The 25,403-nt window shown below is 37.6% G+C and overlaps 1 protein-coding gene across 2 annotated transcripts in view; it reads right to left on the reverse strand.

Moving 5' to 3' along the window:
• The window catches only part of GALNT1 (polypeptide N-acetylgalactosaminyltransferase 1), a 133,095-nt gene that overhangs the window by 65,915 nt on the left and 41,777 nt on the right, over positions 1-25,403 (reverse strand). Inside the window, exons 2-3 of one of the 2 annotated variants that reach the window (XM_070513181.1) lie at positions 21,364-21,418; positions 6,736-6,981 (exon numbers count right to left, since the gene is read on the reverse strand). In XM_070513181.1, coding sequence (XP_070369282.1) covers positions 6,736-6,874 — 139 coding nt within the window. In that variant the 5' untranslated portion in view covers positions 6,875-6,981; positions 21,364-21,418. The remainder of the gene's footprint in view (positions 1-6,735; positions 6,982-21,363; positions 21,419-25,403) is intronic. The other variant, XM_070513180.1, reaches the window with a different exon arrangement.

Consider the following 25,403-nt stretch of genomic DNA (forward strand, 5'->3'; position numbering starts at 1 on the left):
TTAAAACTTTAAAAATTATAAATTATAAAACTCTTAGAGTCAATTCTACTTACTTACTTGTCTCTGAAAATAAACAACAATCAACAGACTTGGAGATTGGGATGTTGAGGGGTCAACAGAAAGGAGCAGAGTTCTGGAGGTGACAATTATTTTTTGTGTATGGCATAGATAACATAAAGAGTAGGTGGGAGACATCTAGTGACCGTGATTATAAATATCCTTCAGTTATCTGTGCCTTATTTTAGTATAAGATGATGCTTTGGAGAAAAGTTAAAATGGAAACATTTTCATTCTTCTCAATTTTTTAATTAAAAATATTAAGTTATACAGAACACCATCTATAACAATATTTTTGCAGGCAGAGTGGGGTGTGGGAGGGTGGAGGAGATCCTGAATCTGATCAAGCCTTTGGACCTACCTACCAATTCACAGGAAATATAGAGGACAGAACCTCTATAAAAACATTAAAGGGATGCAAATCCTGACTAAGGGAAACTAAAAAGGGAAACAAGCCAATTTCTTCTTCAATAACAACCAAAACTAGGGGAGTGGAGGAGACAAAGAGAAAGAGATATCTATGCCACAGACTAGCTTTGAGTTCACAACTGCTGAAGCCAGATGATGGGTATATGGGAGTTCAATTTTCTATTTTCTTTACTTTTATGTTTGAAATTTTCCATGGTGCTGGGGAAGCATGAAAGAGGACTCAAGAAATTATTACTATAAGAACTAGTAAGTATAAACAATGAAGTTTATAAAGCTTATAAAATAAGAGACTATATGACCCGAAAGTTAAAATCTTGCCTTATCATTGTGAAGTAAAACTCTGGCCTTGAGATCTTAAAGAATCAGGCAAAACTGTACAATGTATACAATCCTGCTGCTGCAATATTTTACACATTTGATCACGTGGTACTTATTAATAATCTGAATAGTATAGAGCCCATATTATATACTTTAACCTACTGGTACACATGAGATTTCAGAGCCACATTTAAAGTTCCTATTAACCAAAAGTTATATAACTACCGCATGACTTACAGAATTCACCACGATACTCTAATTTAGAAATTGTAACATCCTAAAGAATTAAATGGATTAATAAATTAATTTTCTTTGGCAAAGAGGCCAGGATAAAATGCATGCGGTCAGTGAATATTTTTACTAATGCACTTGCAGTATTAAAAAGCAACTAACCAAAAAGATGGTAAGCATTAACTTTCCATGGACTCTGCTTACTAGTCTTTTATGTAAATTAAAAGTGAGTTCAGTGACATTTTTGTTTGAAAGCAACTGAAACCGGGTTTGGATATCATCATTTCCTGAACTGAAAAAAAGTTTTCTTAGCATACAATTTTACATGCAGATCATTTCTAAGAATCAAATCAACTTTGACAAGGGAGTGATTAAGGAGTTATTCCAAAGTATTATGTGAGAGGAAATCAATTTTATTAAATACTTCAGTTAAACTTCATTTACATGACAATGTAGGGAAATTCCTGTTTTAGAAAACTTAATTACCAAGAAAACTACAGGTTTACTCTGAATGCCGCCAAATAAGACTGACATATACAAACCACACAACATACCTTTGAATGTACTTTAATAAACCTCACAAATTTCTAATTTGTATTTTTCTCATGGAAGCAGAATAAGAAGAATAAAGTTATCTGATACCCTTTTGGGGGAAAAATGCTAATAAACAGCTAAAATCATTTCTCCCAAATGATTTTCTTATCACATAATTATCAACTCTACTGGGTTTTTTTTGGTAAAGACTGGTGCATGAGCTAACATCTGTTGCTAATCTTTTTTTCTTCTTCTTCTTCTTCTTCTTCTTCTCCCCAAAGCCCCCCAGTACATAGCTGTAAATTCTCGTTGTAGGTCCTTCTAGTTCTGCTATGTGGGATGCCACCTCAGCATGGCCTGATGAGCGGTGTCATGTCTGCACCTAGGATCCAAATCAGTGGAACCCTGGGTCCCTGAAGTGGAGCACGAGAACTTAACTACTTGGCCAGGGGCCGGCCCCATCTTTACCATTTTTATGCACTATGTTTCACCTATTCCAAAATATTTTTTTCCTTATTTTTAAGATCTCTGAAATTGGGATGTGGCTTATAATGCTAACTGTAATGTTTTTGCTTTCTTAGTGGTATATAAATTAATAAGTATTCTATAAACAAAAGTATGCAAGATATGAAACACAGAAAATTACCTGATTTTTAAGATTAAAATATTATATATAACAAAATTCTCTGATAACTCTCTGCCACCTCAACATTCTTCTAAGTTTCAACCCTCCTTTCCAATTTTATGTTCAATTTATTTGTAATGTGTTCAGTATATAAAACTCTAAACACATAAAAAATTTGTAATAAAGTTTCTGAAAGCCTTAAGTAATAATATTCTTAAGTTTTTAATAATCTCAAGTTTCTTCTATAAACTATGTTCCTGAAAGGTTTCCTAATGTTCGACAGCTGAAATAATTCTATCATAAGCACGTGAAAAGTTGAATCATCATTTAAAGATCTGAATATCAAGTACAGCACTGGCATAAAGGATCAATTCCTACTTGAAACTGCATCTGTAAAAATACTGAATATTCTATGCAACATCCAAACTCATAAGCTGAATAAATTAGCTAATTCTGAAAAGCAGAAGAGTAGCAAAAATATTCCAAGGACATAACCCACGCAAACCTTGTTTTTTCAAGAGGAGCCCAATCTAATTCTCTAGCAACAGAAGAATTTTGCTATTCTCAGATAGCCTGGGATATAAAATATAAGTATAAAACTATGCAAGAGAACTGCTCAGGAAAACAAAACCAAACAAAACCAACCCTCCGTAATCACTGAAGACTGGCCCACTGTTACTTGAAGTAGACAACTAATAAGTAAAGGTAAGAATCCTAGAAAACTGTTAAGTATATCAATGACAATCTTATAAGAGGCCTTCAGCATTATCATAAAAATAATCCATTCTACTTAAAAATAGGACACCTTATCCACAATATAAAGAACAGAATTTGGCAAATCTCACCAAATTGGCACTGTAAAGCAGTTCAAAGAATGTTCAGAAATGAGATCCTTATAATACTGAAAACAATTACTCTGGAGTGTCATATCTGCTTATTGTTTTTTTGCTTTTTGGTCTTGTTTTGGTTTTTCAAATGCCACAGAAAACAAAGATCCTGGAGACCTTATGTGTTCTATCAAAAGAGACCTACATTCTTCTAGGTCACTGAGTCTACTAGCTAATTCCACTAAGAAAGTCCACATCCTTGGTGTCATTATCTATCTACCCTCTCTCAAAAACTTTAGTAAAAGATCTCTTCAGAGGCACCACAGTAAGTCTTCATCAGCCTTCTGTTGAGAACCTTAACAACTTCAGGGCTCTGACGCTACTTGGGACTTCTCAGCTCCCACTGCACTGAAATGTCACACAGAGAAGATTTTTCAAACTGTTCTTGCTTAGTATCAACTGTCCCCCTTCCCCAACTCGTTTCCCCCTCTTTGCCTTCAATCCCTTAAGGCTACATGGAACACAGTTTAAAAACAGATGCTCTAAGGCCCTGTCTGTGGGCCTCTCGAACCCTCTCCCTCTTCAGCTATTTACTCACCTTTTGACTTACTGCTCAGTGGTTCTCTCATTCTTTCTCTGCTGACTTCCTTCTCAGTCTGTCCCACTAAACACCCTGATACTCCCAGGCCATTACAAAACTTCTTCCTCGTCTTATCTCCTCAACACAGAGGCCCCATCTACCAGACTTAATTCACATCTGGCTCTCTCCAAGAGCCCACTAACTTCACAACCTTTTCTGGGAGAACTGTTTTTCTCCTTTTCTCAGGAGGTAATGACGCTATCTCATAGCTCCATGTTGTGACTTCCAGACCATTTCTCCTTTACTTTGTACTTCTGTACTTTGTATAAAAGCTACTCCTTTTCTTTGATGCTCATTCCACTAGTGGTTTTCAAAACTATATTAACCTGAGAATCTTCTTCAAGGATAATCCTTTTTTTACGGTTTTGATACTCTAATCTGCTGAGAATTTGCTCTTTCAAGTATTACTTCTTTCTCTTATATTTTAAACCTCTCCCTCAACATACATAAAAAATACATAAATATGGAGAAAACTAACTTTAGCTCCATTCCTTGTTTTTAAGTACTGTACTACCTCTTTGTCTTCATGTCAAAGCTGCCTAAAAGAATAAGCTACATATCTTGATTACTTCACTGGTGTATCACATCTGCTGGCACTGAAATGCACTTGCTAGGATCACAAGAAACCCGGGTTACCAAACATATCAGAAATACCTCAGCTTCATCTCAGGTAATATCTCTAACAAACATCACTCCTGGGTTTCAATGACCCCATTCCTCTGGCTTCTACTCTGACTTGCTTTACTTTACTGACCCTCCATGAAGCTCTCCAACACTGGATCTGTCTCTTCTAACTCTACACATGCTTCTGGTACAGTCTCATGTACAGACAAACTACCACCTGTGTGCTCCACCCCAACCACTCTCTACTGCAGAAAATCTCTATTATCACCTCAAAGTTAAATATTCCAAACCCAGCTCATCCATCCACTTTCTCATCAAAGCTGCTCTACCTCTGAGGCTCTATCACATATAAATTCATCCAAACAGGGAGACCTAAGAGTCATCTTAGACTTCCCTCTTTCTCTTATTACCTACATTCAATGGCTCCCCTCATTATGTAAATTTCACTATTTCTATACTTCTCACATACTTCCTCTTCTCCTTCAGTGTCATTTTAGTGTATGCCCCAAGAACTTCTCCAATCTTTCACAATAGCCTCACCATTGGTCTCTGCTATCTCATTCTCTGCCAGTATGCTAGCCACATGACCACCAAACTTTCTTCTGAAAGTCCAGATCCCATCAGGTTACTTATTCCTCCCTTGTTTAAAATCCTTCGGTGGCATGCCACTGCCTACAGGATACAGTCCAAAACCCTTGGCATGTCATAAAAGGCTTTCTGTGATATAGCCTCTCCCAAGCTCCATCCCCTGTTCTTTCCTCAAATTCTCCTACCCATCAACTCTGTTCTTTCACTTGCTTATTTTGCACATGCTTCTTTCCTTTGCTTGGAAGGTGTTCCCCTCACCCATCAAACCTAACAAATATCTGCTCACCCCGATACTACTCAACTTGAGCATTATTTCCTTACTGCACCTTCTCAGATGCCCCAAGGCATTCCTTCCTTTCTGCTCTTATGCACATCTCTAGTATGCTATTTATTATGTCAGTATTGTTGTTGAACTGTCTATCACCAGCACCCAGTACACTGCCCAGCACATATCAGAGTTTAAACAACACAGGTCCTAGTCTTTCTTACTTTCATACCTTTGCATTTAAGATAGAACACCATGAGCTCCCACTATAAATGGCAATGAATTAAGGTGGAGTGAAGGGAAAGTTAATCTGTTCTATTAAGGAAAAGAATATCCTGGTTTCTTACTGGTGAATGGTAATACCTGCCCTTTGATTTAAATGAAGACTGAGTTATAAATCTAACAACAGTTAAGGAGGCAGCATTTTGTTACTATACAGCAGGGCCATAAAGAAACCAGGAAAGTCAGCAAATTCACAGGCTGACTTTGAATAAAAATATATCTTATTAAAACTTACGGGGAAAGTGAAAATTTAAAAGTTAGGGGTAGCCCATGTATTACTAGAGTCCGGTGCTAGCAACTGAGCTTAATTTTTGGCAAATTTCCCAAGAAGAAATAAACAGAACTGGTTATATAATCCCATCTACAAAAATTACAGTAAGTAGGCACAAGTTACCGATACAAATAATTTTTAGATCATAAATTTTAGGGGACTAGGTGCCCTCATTAAAAAAGTGCAAAATATTAAAAGCGGCTATATAATCGAATAAAACATGTTAAAACAGTAATCATTTACATATAATTCCTAAAAAACAGAATTACTGTATAGCCAGATATTCTATAACTAATCACAGAGAAATTAGAGCCCAGAACAGCTGAATTACTGACTTTCAATGCAAAATCATTTTCATTATGTTTAAAAAAAACAAAAGGCAGCATTTGTTTGTTGGTTGAAACATAAGGAGCTTAAAATTGACTTTTTCAGGTGTCCTCTGGCAAAAATGCCAGTACTTCCAACCCAGGACCTTCATATTTGTGTTTCCTTTCTTTTCCATACCAAATACTGCAATGTTCTCACTGTAGCTCCTATCCCATAGCCTGATCTTTTCAAAAGCCCTCTCTAAAAGTGTTAACTGGAGCTATCTACAGCACTGACTAAAAGAACTCTCCAGATCCCATATACCTAGAAGGACTTCTTACGTTAGGACTGAGATGGGAAGGCAAGAGAAATCTCTTTTGATACCTGATAATGTGATTTTAATGCTCCACTCAGCATTAATGCATTAGACTAATCTTCTGTACAAGTTTGATAGTTCCAACTATGAGATTCCCTACATTATTTGGTAACATAACTTCCAGAAAACTAACTACATTTAACATTGAACACAAAAATTGAATTTAGCAATTCTATGCATGATACTTTAATACTTTTAACTGTTGGAAGAACCCACTGGAGAATTGTTGGAAATATGATCATATATAGGAAGCCAGATATTATTAATCTAAAAATGTTAAAATTTTATAGTATCCAAATTAGTTAGTAAAAACCAGTGACATATTTATCAAAACAGGTGTATTACTATGAAATGTCACTCACCATCCCCAGCAGGAAGCCCTCTCTCCTTTTTTTCATCACATTTGTTGCATTCACTGAAGTAAAGCAGCAGGAACATATCCAAGAGTACCCAAATCAAGGAGGTGGCTAAGACCACCTTGCAATATGCAAATTTTCTCATGGCACTTTAAGTCAAATGCAAAATTTTAAAATATATATATATATATAAATATACAAAGATCATGAAAATTATTCCAATCCAGTTTCATCAGAAATCACGTTCATAACCTATAGAGAAAAAAAGAAAAAAGATTAAGTTAAAAATTCAGAACCTGGAAATTGAATTGTAAGATTAATTTAAGATGCATAGGAAACTTTACTATGAAGAATAAGTTTATAAATCAGACTTAGAAAAATACTTGTAAAACACGTAAAAGGAACCCTAATAGCCAATAAACGTGGAAAAGTGCTCAATTCATCATAATCAGGAAAATGCAAATTAAAACAACAGTGAGCTACTATTTCCTATCATCAAATACATGGGGCTTAAGAATCCAGTGATTCCCAGTCCATTTCAACCACTCACATTCAGTTCCCACAGCCCAAGGATTAATAAGAGTTCTCCTAATAGCCTGTACTATAGCAGTTTATTGGGTTAATTCTTGTCTCTCTGTCCTACTGAATCCCATTCTAAAATGCTACAGTTACCAGCCATTCAGAAACAGACTTACGGAAAGTATAATGAAAAAGAAAAGGTATCATAAGATCTGAGACCTTGTCTTGGCTCTGACAGAAATTCTATAGGTTTCCCTGATCTTTATTTTCCATTTCCCAGCTTCCCCACTCCCCCCAAATCTGTAAAGTCATTTGGGATAGTTCAACTAGAAACAATTCTGGCAAATAAGGAAGTCATCTGAGGGAGCTCTGGAGCAGTCTAAGGGACCTCAGAGAGGCATGGAGTCAGCCCACTGAGTAGTCAACACTCTGGCTCAAAGGCCTGTGTCACTGCTGATCAGGAGAGAGACAAGTCAAGTGCATTCAGATGAGGTAGATGGAGGAAACACATACTTCGCACACACACCCCGTGCTGAAGGCATGTGAGCAGATGCTCTGAAGAACCAGGCTGATGGGCAATATAGCAGATACATAAAGGGCAACTTTATACGGCACGTTCCATAGCAGGCAACAGAGATAAATTTACCTGAATAATTCAGGACAGGCCAGAGAGTTTATGAAAAAGATATACTAGTTCTTGCCTCCTTCACAAGGCTGCTAGACAGCAACCTGAAAAGCAGCCCCCCAAAAAAATACTAAGTGATCCTTATAAATCTAAAGTATTATTTCTGCTCATTTCTCTGGGGATACTACTGTCATGTTCTTGCCTCAAAATCATATTTCCTCAGTATCTGATATTGTGTCACATGTGGTGACCAATTACTAATAACTAGGGTAACTCGGGTGAAGGGAAAACTAAAAGCATTATAGTGCACAGTGTCATGAACAATAGTTCTCTCCAGAGAAGCCAGATATATATAAATTTATATTTCAAGGTACTTCACGTGAAAGGCTTCCTCTTTTGTCCACTGGCAAAACAAACAGTCTGAATTCTATTGCAATATCTGGAATTCAAATGTGGTTTTATGTTCTCTAAAATCTGATTTTTTTTAATGTTTATAGCCCAGAATACTTAAATGTAAATCTTTATAACTTTGCATCCACTCCTATTTAATTTTTCCAAGGTGGCACAATTAGATTCTAAAATTGAAAGTGAAATGCAGTAGGGGTGTGTGTGTTTGAGAGGAGACGGGTATGGAGGAAGCAGGAGGTCTAGGGAAAAAGGCAGGCAACGCTAAAGCAATCCTGGGAAAAGAGAACAAAGCTGGAGGCATACAAGTCCTGACTTCAAAATGTACTACAAAGCCATAGTAATCATAACAGTGTGGTACTGGTACAAAAACAGACACACAGATCAATAGGACAGAATTGAAAGCCCAGAAATAAAACCACACATCTACAGACAGCTAATCTTCAACAAAGGAGCTAAGAACATACAATGGGGAAAGGAAAGTCTCTTCAATAAATGGTGTTGGGAAAACTGGACAGCCATATGTAAAAGAATGAAAGTAGACCATTATCTTATGCCGTACACAAAAATAAACTCAAAATGGATCAAAGACTCGAAGGTAAGACCTGAAACCATAAAACTTCTAGAAGAAAATATAGGCAGTACACTCTTTGACACTAGTCTTAAAGGGATCTTTTTGAATTCCATGTCTACTTGGACAAGGAAAACAAAAGAAACAATAAACAAGTGGGAATTCATCAGACTAAAGAGCTTCTGCAAGGCAAAGGAAACCAGGATCAAAACAAAAAGACAACCCACCAACTGGGAAAAAATATTTGCAAATCATTTATCCAACAGGGGTTAATCTCCATACTATATAAAGAACTCTCACAACTCAACAACAAAAAATCAAACAACCTAATCAAAAAATGGGCAGAGGCCAGTCCCGTGGCCGAGTGGTTAAGTTCATGCATTCTGCTTCAGCAGCCCAGGGTTTCACTAGTTCAGCTCCTGGGTGCAGACCTAGCACCGCTCATCAAGCCATGCTGAGGTGGCGTCCCACACAGCAGAACTAGAAAGACCTACAACTAGAATATACAACTATGTACTGGGGGGGTTGGGGGAGAAGAAGAAAAGAAAAAAAAAGATTGGCAACAGATGTTAACTGGGGGCCAATCTTTAAAAAAGAAAAGAAAAGAGACATCCTTACTTAAAAGAAAAAAAAGAGCAGAGGATATGAACAGACATTTCTCCAAAGAAGATATATATACAGATGGCCAATAGGCACATGAAAAGATGCTCAACATCACTAATCAACAGGGAAATGCAAATCAAAACTACACTAAGATACCACCTTATACCCATTAGAATGGCTAAAATAACCAAGACAAAAATTAACAAATGTTGGAGGTTGTGTAGAAAAGGCAACCCTCATATACTGCTGGTGGGAATGCAAACTGGTGCACCCACTATGGAAAACTGTATGGAGATTTCTCAAAAAACTAAAAATTGAAATACTAAATGACCCAGCCACCCCACTACTGGTTATCTATCCAAAGAACTTGAAATCAACAATTCAAAGAGACTTATGCACCCCTGTATTCACTGCAGCACTATTCATAACTGGCAAGATGTAGAAGCAACTCAAGTGCCCATCGACTGATGACTGCATAAAGAAGATATGGTGTGTGTATATATATATATATATTATATATACACAACGGAATACTACTCAGCCATAAAAAAGACAAAATCGTCCCATTCGCAACAACATGGATGGACCTTGAGGGTATTATGTTAAGCGAAATAAGCCCCACAGAGAAAGATAAACAGTGTATGATTTTACTCATATGTGGAAGATAAACAAACACCTGAACAAAGAGAACTATTTAGTAGTTACCAGGGGGAAGGGAGGTTGGAGGTGGGCACAAAGGGTGAAGGGGCGCACCTATATAGTGACTGACAATAATGTACAACTGAAATTTTACAATGGTGTAAACTATCATAACCTCAATAAAAAATAAATTTAAAAAAAAAGCAGGCAAAGGAGAGGGAAAAATCTTTGAGATCTTGGGTTAGGCAAATATTCTTTAGGTAGAACAAAAAAACCCCCACAAATTGTAAACGAAAGATTAATAAACTGGCCTTCATAATCAAAAGTTTCTGCTCTTCAAAAGGCACTGTTAAAATAAAAAAGTCATAGATGGAGAGAAAAACATTATTTACTGATTACATATCTGATCAATGACTTGTATCCAGAATATATAAAGAACGTTAAAAAAAAAAGCCAATAAAATAGGTAAAAGGTTTGAAATGTCACTTCCCTCAAAAGCAATGCAGATGGCAAATGAGCACATGAAAAGATGTTCAACATCATTAGCTATCAGGGAATTGCAAATTAAAACCACAATGAAACACCACTATGCACTGACATAAATGGCTAAAAGAAAAAAGGAAAATACCAAGTGCTGAGAAGGAATTGCTGCAACTGGAACTCCAATATATTGCCAGTGGGAATGCAAAATGGTATAGCCTATCTGGAAAACAGTTTGGCATTTTCTTCTCACATGAATCAGCAATCCCCTTCCTAGCTATTTACTTTAGAGAAAGGAAAACATATGTCTACACAAAGACCTGTGCACAAATCTTTACAGCAGCTTAATCACAATCATCAAACTCTGGGAACAATCCAAATGTCCATCACCTGGTGAACAGATAAACAAATTGTAGTACATTTATATGGTGAACTACTACCCAGCAATCCAGCAATAAGAAAGAACAAACTCTTGATACACATGCAATAACATGGACGAATCTCAAAAGCATCAGGCTAAGTGAAAGTAAGTCACAAAAGGCTGCATACCACACCATACAATTGCATTTATATGACATTCTGGCCAACGCAAAACTATGGGGACAGAAATCAGATCAGTGGCTGCCAGAGGCTGAGGAGGGAGTAGGGGATTGCCCTCAAAGGGGCATGAAGGAATTTGTAATAATGAAAACATTCCCTATCTTGCTTGTGGTGGTGGTCATATGACTACGTCCATCTGTCCACACTTAGAAAACTAGACTTAAAAGGCTGAATTTTACTATATATAAATTCGACCCCAATATACTTACAAATAGATAAATATAGGGGGATACTTGAAAGAAATAATGCCAATTTTAGGAGGAGAAAAACTGTTTCCTCAAATGATACATACCAGAATTTATCTTGGAAGTTACTAAGAGCTCAGAGTTTGTTTTGTCCCAACTGCAATAGATTGAAATCTTCCATTTGAAATGCATGTAACTACTTAATTTATTTACAAGTTACAAAATCAGAACTAATGTCAAAGTACAATAATCAATTACATCAGTAAACTTCTGATCCTACCCTACACATCATAAGCCAAGTTCTTCCAAAGATGGATCAGCATTTTCTAGGGCTAAATAATTATTTTCTCCTACCCCTCACACTTCTAACCAAGGCTTTCCAGAAATTTCAAATTTAAGAAGAATCTCAGGCTCAACAGAACCTTTAGGAGAAAATGGAAGCTTCACTCTCTTGGACCTAATGCTTTAGACTCTGGGGTATACTGCAGTGCTTACGTCCCCCCTCCTGAGAACACAGTACTCAGGCACCCAGACCTAGGATTACTAAATTTTATTCAACAATCCAGACTAGGATTACTAACTGACCAGGCAGAGGCATGAGATATGAGGCCCTTCAATAGATCTATGCCTTTAATTTGTAGCTGGAATCTGTGCCAGAAAAACTGAAAGACTTAAAAAGATGATAGTTATCCTCTAATATTGTCAAGAGAGCCTAGATTATTTTATTTATTAGTTATATATTCCATTTGCTCTATTTCTCAATAAGAATCATAATCAAATGTATTCACTCACTTACTAATTTAATACATACAAACTCGGTAAACGTAGGGAATGTGTCAAATGGCAGGGAATACAAAAGTGAACAAAATATACACACTCCCTTTCCTTATGAAGTTTAGAGTTGGCTCCAGGAAATCAGGCATTGGTCAAATAGTCACATAAATGTGATATTCCAATTGCAATGACTGCTTTGAAGGGAGGTATATAGCACTATAAACATCTGTAATAGAGAGATCTGACCTTGTAAAAAAGGCCTCCCTGAAGAAGACATGATTTTAGGGAGGAAAAAAAGCATCTGGGGCAGTGAGTAGCAAAGGCTCTAAAGCAGGAAGGAGCCCAACACTGAAAGATCAGTGCATTGAGGACAAAAGAGGAAACCGTGATGTGAAATGAAGCTGGAGCTGGATAAAAGGGGGCAGATTCAAGAGATTAAGGGATAACTCAATGGGATTTAAGGACGATTAGATGGGTGGAAAAAGGAAGAAACCCTGGTTTGTACAACAGGATGTAGAGTAGTACCAGTCATGGAAACGGGACCAGCAAAAGAGGACCAATTTTTGGAAGGGAAGAGAATGAAGACGGAAAGAAACCTAAGTTTGATTTTGGACATGTAGAGTAAGAGGTACTTTTGATACCTTCAAGGAGAGATGTTAACTTCAGCTGCTGGATCCAAAAGTTTGGGGCTCCCAGGAGAGGGTTTAGGGTAAAGATACACAGACAGAAGCCCCTGCTCTCATGCAACTTTGTGGGGTCAGATAGACTAAAAAAAAAAAAAATCCACATACAAAATAATTTTTGCGGAGCCTAATTTCCCTCCTAGAGTATGGGCTGAACTTAGTGACTTGCTTCTAACCAGCAGAATATGGTGGAAGTAATGTTGTGTGATTTCAAGATTAGTCATAAAACACACTTCCTCCCAGCACTCTCAGAATCAAACACTCCGGGGAAAGCAAGTGCCATGTCAGCTCACACATCTTTATAGAGAGGTCCATGTAGTGAGAAACCGAAACTTCCTGCCAACAACCCGGACTACCCTGCCAGGCATGAAAGTGAACTTCTTTGGAAGCAGGCCCAGCCAACATCTTGACTACAACCTCCTGAAAGATCCTGAGTCAATACCAGACTGCTAAGCTGCTCCTGCATTCCTAACCCAAAGGAAATATGAGATAATAAATGTTTATTGTATAAAGCCATTAAGTTTTGAGGCAATGTTCTCATCAATAGAGACCTTCAACGGCAAACTAGGATGTCAAAGGAAATTCTTTAACCTATCCTAAAATATTTAATGATGGAACTTCTGATGCATTTCTATACCATTAGAAATAAAACAAGATATGCATCCTTGCTTCATTTTGACATTGTATTGGAGATCTAAGCAATAAGACAAGAAAAGGAATAAGGATTAGAAAAAAAAGGGACAAAATTATCATTTGCAGACAGTAGGATTTCCACACAGAAATTCTGAAAAAATTCAACAGATAAACCGCTAGAACTAACTGATGATTTCATCAAGGTTGCTGAATAAAAAGATGAACACAGAACATCAATCATGCTCCTGTATGGTAATAACTAACTAGAATGTATAAAAGAAAATAAACCACATTCAAAAAGCTATAAAAACTCTAAGGTATTTGGGAATAAACTTAACAAAACAGGTGCAAGAGATGGAGAAAATTGTGGAGCTTTACTGAAGGATGTAAAAAAACACCTGACTAATGGATAGTAAATATCCATATTTCCTATGTTCAGGGGGAAAAAATCCAGCTTCTTCCCAAAATTAATCTATAAATTTAATATACAGTCAAGCGTTGCTTAACAAAGGAGATATGTTCTAAGAAATGCATCATTAGATGATTCTGTCACTGTGTGAACATCACAGAGTGTACTTACACAAATCTAGATAATATAGCCTACTGCACACCTAGGCTATATGGTACTAATCTGATGGGACCACTGTCATATACGCAGTCAGTCGTTGACTGAAACATCATTACACAGCACATGATGGTAATTCTAATCAATACACAAATGAAGCTTTTGGGGACTGGATTTAATATAAAGCAGAGGTATCTAAAACTACATGGTACCCAGAAACAAACCCACACAAGGATGGAAAGTTGGAAAGGTGCTACTAGAAATCAGAGTAGAAAGCTGGTGCAGGGACAATGGCTTTCCATATGGTAAAAAAGAAAATTTAGATCCTACCTTATATCAATAACAAAAGTAAATCTGTGAATAGAAAATAACTGAAGCCAAAGTTGTCAAAGTAGCAGCTATTTCGGTCCGCTACCTACTAGTTAGGTAAGGATGGCTCTAGTCCCTTAGGATTCAATATTATAGTCTCCACTTCCTACAAAGTATCTAGGCCAATATTTCTGCCACTGTCTTGGAGTTGTCAAGTCATTATTGGTTAAAATTTAGCACTAAGATGCTCATTCACTACCCCAAAAAAACCGAACCAATTTTCAAGTATTAGCATATTCTCATTCTACCTGAGTATTTGACAAAAACAAGTAAAAACTAACCCAAAATTCCTGCACAAAACGATGTCCATATTCTATATAAACCTAGATATTCTCTTTCTCTAATTATCTCCCAGGTGTTACCCCAAGTTTAGAGGCTAGGAGAAAAAGCTTATCATTTTGGGGTACTTATGGTATGGGCTCCTATAAAATTTATTGGCTGAAAGACTCCAATTTAGAGCATTCAATATTCAGTATCTTGAGTGGAATGTCAATTTCTAAGGTAATAAACTGACAACTTCTAGCAATATCTTTAAAAGATATTTTTTTCCAATTATAAAGTAATATATGCTCAATGCAAAGAACTTGGCAAACACAGAAAAGTAAAAGATACAAAACTTATAAACTCTCATCCCAGCTAAACACTATTACCAATGGGTTAAGCATCCTTCCAGTCATTCAGAATAATAGTAGATACGTCACGTTTTAAAGCAAGTTTGTAATGTCTATTTTCCTCAAACATTTTAGTGTCTTAAATGTCCTTATCAGGAAGAAAGGAAAGGGATGGGTGTGGCTATAAAGGGGTAGCATGAGATCGTGGTGACGCTGTATTTTTTTTAAATTAAAGTAATAATGCTCAACAGACATTTCTAACTTCTCTTCCCGTTCTCCGACTACTGAGCATCATGTCTTAGGCAACATCAAATGTCTTAATGGTCACTTCAAAACAGCCCTGACATCCACAAAGCTACGTCAAAATACCACATATTGTTTTACCCTTAAAGAACAGACATAAAATAGATACAAACTGAGATGGCTTCCTGGCTCAGGATTCTGACCCTTGCTCCCCACCCTCCCCCAAGGGTTTCTTCTGGTAACAGACCCAGCCCCGAGGCCACAGGATAGTCAAATGATCTAGCCAGGCCAACCACAGCACCTCACCCCTTGGCTTCTTGAGTCACAAAGCTAGAAGCCTGTGCATCTAGAACTGCAATCAGCCCAACACACAGAGAAAGCCCACCTGTAGCCCAAGAGAATGAGGCCAAGAAGAGGCATACAGAACAAGAGGCAGAGGGTCATGATGGTGATCAAGTCCCTGACTCTTCCTTCTATTAATCCCCTTTTCTACTTAAGAGTTTGAATTGAGTTCCTGACACAACCAGAATACCTGGGACAGAAGGGGACAGCAGACTTACAGGTAAAATCAAGTAGGTTCTGGTCCACTGACAAGGTTCCCCTCTACTAGTCATAAACAATTATACATTATGAGGCAGACTACAGTATTTGAAAAGATACTTTTTAATGCCCCAAATCACAAAAACAAATAAAATATCAAAAGCATGTATAAAATGCACCACAGAAATAAAGGATCACGGGCCAGCCCAGGGCTGTAGTGGTTAAGTTCACACGCTCCACTTCTCAGCCCAGGGTTTGTGGGTTTGGATCCCAAGTGCGGACTTACATGTCGCTCATCAAGCCATGCTGTGGTGGCATCCCACATACAAAGTAGAGGAAGGCTGGCATAGATGTTAGCTCAGCAACAATCTTCCTCAAACTCAAAGATGAGGATTGGCAATGGATGTTAGCTCAGGGCCAATCTTCCATGCCAAAAAAAGAAAAAAGAAATAAAGGATCACCACACAACAAACACATGTATCCACTACCCAGTTTTAGAACAAGAACATCACCTTTAAAATTCCCCCTCCAAACCCAACTCTTCCCTAGCTCCTCAAAGTGGTATCCTTAATATGCCTTGTTTATATTTGTTTCTGAATTGCTTATAAATAGAAAAATCTGAGACTTGCTTTTTTCCTAACACTATGTTCCTCAGATCTATCCATATGTTACATGTAGTTGAAGTTAATTCATTTTCTTCACTACTGAGTAGTATTCCTTTGGCTTAGCATACCATAGTTCATCCATTCTACTCTTAATGGACATTTGGTTCTTTCTAGTTTCTGCTAGTACCACCAGCACTGCTATGAACACTCCTGAACATGTTTCCTGGTACATATGTACAAGAGTATTTATCTAGGGAAGGGGTCAGCAAACTTTTTCTGCAAAGGGCCAGATGGTAAATATTTTAGGCTCTGCAGGACATAAGATCTCTGTTACAAATACTCAGCTCTAGTTTTGTATCACAAAAGCAGCGTAAATAATACGTAAACAAGTGTGACAGTATTCAATAAAACTTTAGTTATAGACACTGAAATCTGAATTTCATATAATTTCACATCACAAATTATAAAATATTATTTTAATTTTTTAAAATCATTTAAAAATGTAAAAATCTTTTTAACTCATCAGTTGTCACATCGACTCCTGATCTAGAGGACATCCTTAGGGGTATTATGTCATCGGGTATACATATCTTAAATATGACTAAATATGACCAATTTGTTTTCCCTGTTGGTTGCAGCAAAATAGAAAATAAATTGGGGGCTCTGGATGTTATATCCTTGGCAACACTTATCGATGTCAGACTTTTCATTTTTGGACGATCTGGTAGGTGTGTAGTTGGTATCTTGATGTAGTTTTAACTTGTGTTTCCCCACCATCTCTGACCTTACTGGCCGTTCTAGTTGTTCTTCTCTAAAGTGCCTACTAACGTCTAGTCCACTACTGTTTTGGGTGGGTTGTTTTGTCCCTTTCCTATTAATTTTTGGACATCTTTATACAGTTTGGATTCTAATCTTGTGTCAGTTTCATGTACTGCAAGTATCTTTTCCCAGTTTGTAGCTTATCCTCTTAATAAGAGGTATCTTTTATGGTTCATATTTTCTATGTCTTAAGGAATTCTGCTCTCTCTAGAGATCATTAAAAATAATGTTTTAATGTCTAAAAATTTTGAAGTTTTACCTTTCAGGCTTAAGTAGAAATTCTATGTCATTTTCTTCCATGTGGATAACCAACTGTCTCCGTACTATTTATGGAAAGGTCATCCTCTCCTTAAAAGTATGCAATGCCACGTTTGCCATAAACCAGGTTTCTGGGGTTCTGTGTTCTTTTCCACTGGTCTATCTGTCTATCCCTGTACCACACTGCTGTCTTAATTATTACAGCTTTATAATAATTCTTGCTATATGGTAAAGCAAGTCTTCTCATCTTTCACTACTTCCTGAGGAAGACCCTGGCTATTCTCGACCCACTGGCCTTCCTTACCTATGATGAACATTTAATTATTTAAAATGGTATTCCATCTACTGCAAAAGAAATCTAGTAGTTAAAAGTTTTTACATGTCTATGTTGGAACAATTCTACCGTTCTGAGAAAATAAACAAATTAAGAAAATCATAAAGACCATAAAAAAAGTTGGTGATGAGGAGTTAAACTCAAGAGAAGTCTAAAAGTTCCAAAAATGTTTTTCAAAATGACATCATTATTTAAAATAAATGTATAGCACCTTTTATGGCTACTATACTGCTGTTCCTTAAATATAAGAAGTTTCAGTATTTCAGAGTCACAACACATTCCATGTTCTCTGGACATTTACTGACTCTTGGCCAACAATGTTCTTGATACCATGTCAGGAACTGTAGATGGTACAAGCATGAAGGCAATGATCCACACCATAGAAGCTCTTATCACACTGTTAAACACCAGTCTAAGAGACATGCCATTCACATTACAAAAGAGAAACACCAATTCAGGAAACCTGGCAGAAAAAGACAGCCAGAGAGGGTAGTTTCTCAACAGGTTTTATGAGGAGGCAGTATAAGATACTACACTTCTCTGCAACAATGTTTTCTTTAAAGTAAACTTTTTCTACAGTTGTTTTGTTTCTGTCTCTCCTTTACCTAAAACCCTTTAATGGCTTCCCACTGTCCTTCTGCCCTGTTCTAAAGATCACTGTTACTGCAGGACCCACATCTCAGAGTCCTCACTAAAGAAATTCCATGGTCAAATAAGTTAGGGAAACATTATACACTTTATCTGCCCTGGGAGAGTCATACTGTATATCACTGCACTAAAGGTTCTGTGAAGTTCTGCAAAAAGGAAACCTATTCAACTTTGTTAACTTTGAACTTCTCATTTTCAAGCATGGAACTTTCCCCATCTACTTGGTCTTTTTTGCATAACATAAAGCAGATTTCCAATAGCAATAAATAAAGTAGTAAAGATTGGTTTTAAATCCTGGAATCAGGCAATTTTTAAATTATTGGTTATTTTCTTTCTGCAAAACTGGTATTTCTGTTCATCTGCAAATTCTGTAAAAAAGAGATGCCACTGTGTTTAAAAGCCTCTCATGAGGAAGACCTTCATAAAGTGAAGGTTAATTTTGTAGCATCTTGATTCATTTTAAGTTTATATTTCTGTATTGTTCTTTAACATTACATATACCTGTATGTAATAGAAATAGTTGTGGACAAAAATCAGAAATCCAACAGTCACCATTTTATAAATCCCTAAAAGAAAAGAATCTACAAACTTGCTCTCAGAGAAGTGAAATTTGTCAACTGTTTCTACTATCAATTATTTTTTTCTAAGTTTAGAATACCATATTCTAAAGAATCTATCTAGCATTAAATATTACATTCAGCAAATGCAACATTATTTCATGCAGGATGCTGTGAAGAAAGAAGTGACACAGCAGGTCTGCTTTACTCACGCCTTCCTAATCTCTGGGGGATGCCTAGAGCCATGGCAAAGACCCCTAGCCAAACTCTGAGAACTAAACTCCCAGAATGTTCCCAGTCACTGGCTAAGGATGTTAGAGGCAGTGGGTCAGGATGTAACAAGCTGTCAGCACTGTTTAAAATAATCATCAAGATTTATGACGTGTACCTGGTATCAGGTCTGGGGTCCTAAGTTTCAGTTACCAAGGCTGGTCACGTGGCAGGAATGTGCCTATGTGACCAGCTTCCTATAAGAACTCTGGACTGTAACACTCATGTGATTCCCTGGCCAGAGACATCTTGTACACCTCTACCATTCACAACTAGAGAGAAAATTGTGTCCAAGTGATCCTTGTAGAGGGAAGACTTGGAAGTCCGCGCCTGATCTCTCTAGCACTCACTTGTATTTACCTTTTTCCTGTTGTTCCTGCACTGTATCCTTTGCTGTAATAAACCTTAGCCATGAGTACAACATGAAATTGGCTTGTGTGAGTCCTTCCACAAATTAAACTAGTGGGCAGTCATGGGACCCCCAAACAGATACCACTAAAGAATTTGGTTTGCCATAACACCTACTTCTCTCATTTTTCAGAAGCTAAATGATCATAATCACAACCTCCTTAAAATAATTAGTCGTGCTCAGGATAAAGGTTAATGCAGCAGGCCTGAGACTGCTATCCCTAGAAAGACGTGGTTGCAAGGTTGGCTCTTGGCTGGCATCTGGGAACTTGAATGATAAACAGTTCCCTACACTGATTTAAAACTTACCATTAATGATAAGCATGACTCACAGTGCCTAAACTGTACAAACAATATGGTTTATGCTAAACACTTGCTTTCCTTCTGGGAGCCTGAAATTTTGGTACATGCTAGGCAAAGGGTACCTATAGGACCAGCACCAATAAAAACACTGGCACTGAGTCTCTATTGAGTTTCCCCTGTAGACTACACTTCACACACGTTGTCACAATTCTTGCCGGAGGAGTTAAGTACGTCCTGTGTGACCCCACTGGGAGAAGACTTTTGGACTGGTTTCCTCCAGACTTCAGCCCATGCACTCTTTCCCTTGATAACATTGTTCTGTATCCTTTTGCTGTAATAAATCTTAGCCCTTAATATGACTATATGCTGAATCCTGTGAATCCTCCCTCCTAGCCTGAACCCTGGAGGTGGTCTTGGGAACCCCTAACACAATCAGCATATAAAACAGAAGCAAATGTCTATTAGGCCAAATATTGCAATTCAAATTTGGGTTTAAATTTCAATTCCAACACTAATTATTAGTTATGTGATCCCAGCAATATTACCTCATTTGCATAAATCTGGGCCTCTTTATTCCTCTAAATAGAAAAACATACCCACTTTATAGTCCCATTGCACTAAGTTAAGAGTAATGCACAACACACTCATATACCACAGTACACACTCAGTAACTATTAAATAGTATTTCTAGAGGCACTTTCTTAGATGAAAAAGAAAATTGGGAACCTTTTATATGTGTGCTGACGCAATGAGAATTCAGATGGCCATGTGGAGTACAGTCATGCACAGCATAACAACATTTCAGTCAACAACAACCTGCATATACACAGTGGTCCCATAAGATTAGTACCACATAACCTAGGTGTGTAGTAGGCTACACCATCTAGTTAAGTACACTCTACGATGTTCGCATGACAAAACCGCCTAACGATGCATTTCTCAATACATTTCCCAGAAGGTATCCCTGTTGTTAAGCAATACATGACTGTACTGCAAAGAGAAGTTTAGAGATAAACTTGACCCTGTATCTTCAACACTGGCTCTGTGAGTGATTTCCAGTCCACATGACAGGATTACTGGGTAAGCTCAAGCAGGTTAAACCCTATATAAGCATCTTTCTATTTATAAATCTGGTCTTCATTTAGTCTTCAAATTGACCTCCCTAATGAGAAGTGAATGCCCGAATTAATTAGTACTGAGGCTATGTTTGATGGTTACACTTCTCAAATTACTAAACTGGGATTTTAATACAAGCCATTCTCTTGTGTGTATAGGAGGCAAAAACTCCAATCAACATAAATTTGATACCTATGGAGCTGTAAAAGCAAAACCCCAGTGCAAAGAGACGTGCAATCCTGAAGTCATCCACTCCCAGCTATCAACTTACCCCACAGTGGTTTTTCAAATGAATTCATATCCCAAATCCACATGTCCCACATTTCCTGTTGAAAAATAAATTTCCTAAAATCAATTTATTACAGAATAATTCTGCCCTCCCCCCTTACCTCAGTCATCCTATTCCATTAGATTGTAGGCCAGCTGCCACCTGAGGACAAGGACCTGGCACACAATAGGTGTTCAGTTAATGTCTATCACACGAATGAGTGAGTCAATGAATAAAGTATTACTGAGATCCAACACCAGCTCAGTGAAAATACTATAAAAGTATCTTTCCTTGACCTATACAACGAAAACTACAAGACTTTCCTGAAAGAAATTGCTGACGACATAAAGAGATGGAAAGACATTCCATGCACATGGATTGGAAGAATAAACATAGTTAAAATGTCCATAATACCTAAAGCAATCTACAGATTCAACACAATCCCAATCAGAATCCCAATGACATTCTGTACAGAAATAGAACAAAGAATCCTAAAATTCATATGGGGCAACAAAAGACCCCGAATTGCTAAAGCAATCCTGAGAAAAAAGAACAAAGCTGGAGGCATAACCCCTGACCTGAAAACATACTACAAAGCTACAGTAATCAAAACAGCATGGTATTGATACAAAAACAGGTGCACAGATCCATGGAACAGAATTGAAAGCCCAGAAATAAAACCACACATCGATGGACAGCTAATCTTCGACAAAGGAGCTGAGGGCATACAATGGAGAAAAGAAAATCTTTTCAACAAATGGTGCTGGGAAAACTGGACAGCCACATGTAAAAGGATGAAAACTGACCATTCTTTTTCACCATTCACAAAAATAAACTCAAAATGGATCAAAGACCTAAAGGTAAGACCTGAAACCAAAAGGCTTCTAGAAGAAAATGTAGGCAGTACACTCTTTGACATCAGTATTAAAAGGATCTTTTCAAACATCATGTCTTCTTAGACAAGGGAAACAATAGAAAGAATAAACAAATGGGACTTCATCAGACTAAAGAGCTTCTTCAAGGCAAGAGAAAACAGGATTGAAACAAAAAAACAACCCATTAATTGGGAAAAAATATTTGCAAGTCGTATATCCGACAAAGGGTTAATCTCCATAATCTATAAAGAATTCACACAGCTCAACAACAACAAAAATCAAACAATCCAATCAAAAAATGGGCAAGAGACAAGAACAGACATTTCTCCAAAGAAGATATATGGATGGTCAATAGGCACATGAAAAGATGTTCATCATCACTGATCATCAGGGAAATGCAAATCAAAACTATGCTAAGATATCACCTTACATCCATTAGAATGGCAAAAATAACCTTAACAAAAAGTAACAAATGTTGGAGAGGTTGTGGAGAAAAAGGAACCCTCATACACTGCTGGCGGGAATGCAAACTGGTGCAGCCACTATGGAAAACAGAATGGAGATTTCTCAAAAAATTAAAAATAGGAATACCATATGACCCAGACATCCCACTACTGGGTATCTATCCAAAGAACTTGAAGTCAGCAATTCCAAAAGTCCCATGCACCCCTATGTTCATTGCAGCATTATTTACAATAGCCAAGACATGGAAGCAACCTAAGTGCCCATCAACTGATGATTGGATAAAGAAAATATGGTATATAAATACAATGGAATACTACTCAGCCATAAAAAAGGATAAAATCGTCCCATTCACAACAACATGGATGGACCTTGAGGGTATTATGTTAAGTGAAATAAGCCAGATAGAGAAAGACAATCTCTGTATGACACCACTCCTATGTGGAAGTTAAACATGTAGACAAAGAGAACAGATTAGTGGCTACCAGGGGAAAGGGGGAGTGAGGGTGGGCACAAAGGGAGAAGTGGTGCATCTACAACACGACTGACAAACAATAACGTACAACTGAAATTCCACAAGGTTGTAAACTATCATAATCTCAATAAAAATTTTTTTTTAAAAAGTATCTTTCTTCCTCTTAGAAATCTATGAGGATATTAACTTTCCAGGTGGGAAGGCCAAAAGCACATAGATACCACCTAGGCAGATACTGCTTGTTCCTTATACCACCCTCAGCCCCCCATGTTTTTTACTGCATTAGACCCCCAACTGAATTCAAGTGACCATTCTCCACTAGACAACCTATTCTTGATTGGTCCAAGTGAATCATGGCTGTCCTATTCTTCTTGCCAGTGCAAGTGACCAAATCTTGACAATCAGACCTGAGGGGAAATCTGTTGGGAAGCATTCAGGAAAAGTTATGTTCCCGCACAGAGATGCTGAAGGAGAAACTACACATTTCCACCTTTGGCTATCATTTATATAGCATACTTAGAAGTGCAAAAGCCATCTTGAGGTCATGAGGGAAGCCAACGTCAACATGCTGAGGATGGCAAAGTGCAAACTTGGAAAGTATGTGGGACCCTAATGATACCATGAAGCCAATGAAGAAACCAACCCTGAAATCTATGTCTGGACTTCTTGTTATGAGATAATAAAGCCCTCATTGTTTAACTGAGTATTTTGCTACTACAGCAAAAACATCCCAATACACCACTCTGCAACCTACAATTATTGATTTAGATGGGCACGTATCCTCTGAAGAAAAAAATGAAGATGTGAATCAGTGGAGGATCCAAATTAAGGAGTCTACTTTTAGAGGAGATTGCATAGAAGCACAATTTCAACATAAATTTAATAGCTACAAAATCAAACTTGGTGTATAACATGCCTATCTTAGACACAGCATTATTTAATCTATCACAGAATCACATACCCCTAATTCATTCAAACTTTAACAAATATCAAATATGTGCGAGACGCTACATTAAGTAGCCTGATGTACATAAATATGAAAAAAGCTCAGACCTTGTCCTCAACCAGCTTGCACTTTAGGGGGAGAGATAACAAGGCAAGTTTGTGTGGCACTGCACAATTTACAAAATGCTTTTGTATGTCTGCGAGAGGTGCCAAGTTAAAAGGGGCTACAATGCACAATGGAGGGAAACTGGTGGTGGAGAATGACCAAGGAATTGTTGTCTGAGTTAGGAAAAGGCAAGAGGACATTTCAAACAGACAAAACAGTGTGAGCTAAAATAGGGAGGCAAGAAAATGCAGGGGATGTCTAGAGGACAGAAAACAGACAAACTGGGAGATATGACTGAAGGGGTGTGTTCAGACCAGGGGAAATCTTGACTATCACCCTGAGGAGTTTGAAGAGCAATGGTCAGGGGAAGTCTTCTCAGGCTTTTACTTTTCTCTCTAATACAAATGCCAATTCATTACAAAAAAACACTGTGATTTCAGAAAATTTACATCTTTCCTCCCAACCATGAACTCAGTACACTAGGAAATACACTGCCACCATCAACAATGGAAAATCTCAAGAATCCTGGGGAACACCTTCTGGGAAGTCAAGGATCCATCAGGAACCTCCCCCAGGCCAAGGGCCCACACTATTTTCTGGCCATACAGTCCCCCAAATCTCCAAGGCTTTGTTCTGTATTTTTGCCAAAACACAACCTCAGCCCTGAGTTCCAAAATGCTGCTCTCTTTCCGTCAAGTTATCGCTTTCTCTTCTTTCCTTTACTACCTTTTGTGCAAACAGTCTTTATTCTCTATCTCTAATTTCTCAACTCCTCAACCCAGTGTAGTCTGGCTTCACTTCAATGCAATCATTTGTTGATCAAGTCACTCTAATGTTCTAACTACCAAGACCAGTCTCTTTCTTTTTTTTTTTTTCAGAGGGAAATGAGCCCTGAGCTAACATCCGCTGCCAATCCTTTTTTTTTTGCTGAGGAAGACTGGCTCTGAGCTAACATCTGTGCTCATCTTCCTCTGTTTTATATGTAGGACACCTGCCACAGCATAGCTTGATAAGTGGTGTATAGGTTCATGCCCAGGATCCGAACCGGCAAACCCAGGGCCACTGAAGTGGAACATGTGAACTTAACCACTATGCCACTGCGCCGGCCCCAAGACCAGTGTCTCTCAGATTCATTCTACTTGATGTCTCAATCTCTTATTTTTGGAATAGGCAGGCTATA

This window comes from Equus asinus, chromosome 7 (genome assembly GCF_041296235.1).
Source record: "Equus asinus isolate D_3611 breed Donkey chromosome 7, EquAss-T2T_v2, whole genome shotgun sequence".
Lineage (NCBI taxonomy): Eukaryota > Metazoa > Chordata > Mammalia > Perissodactyla > Equidae > Equus > Equus asinus.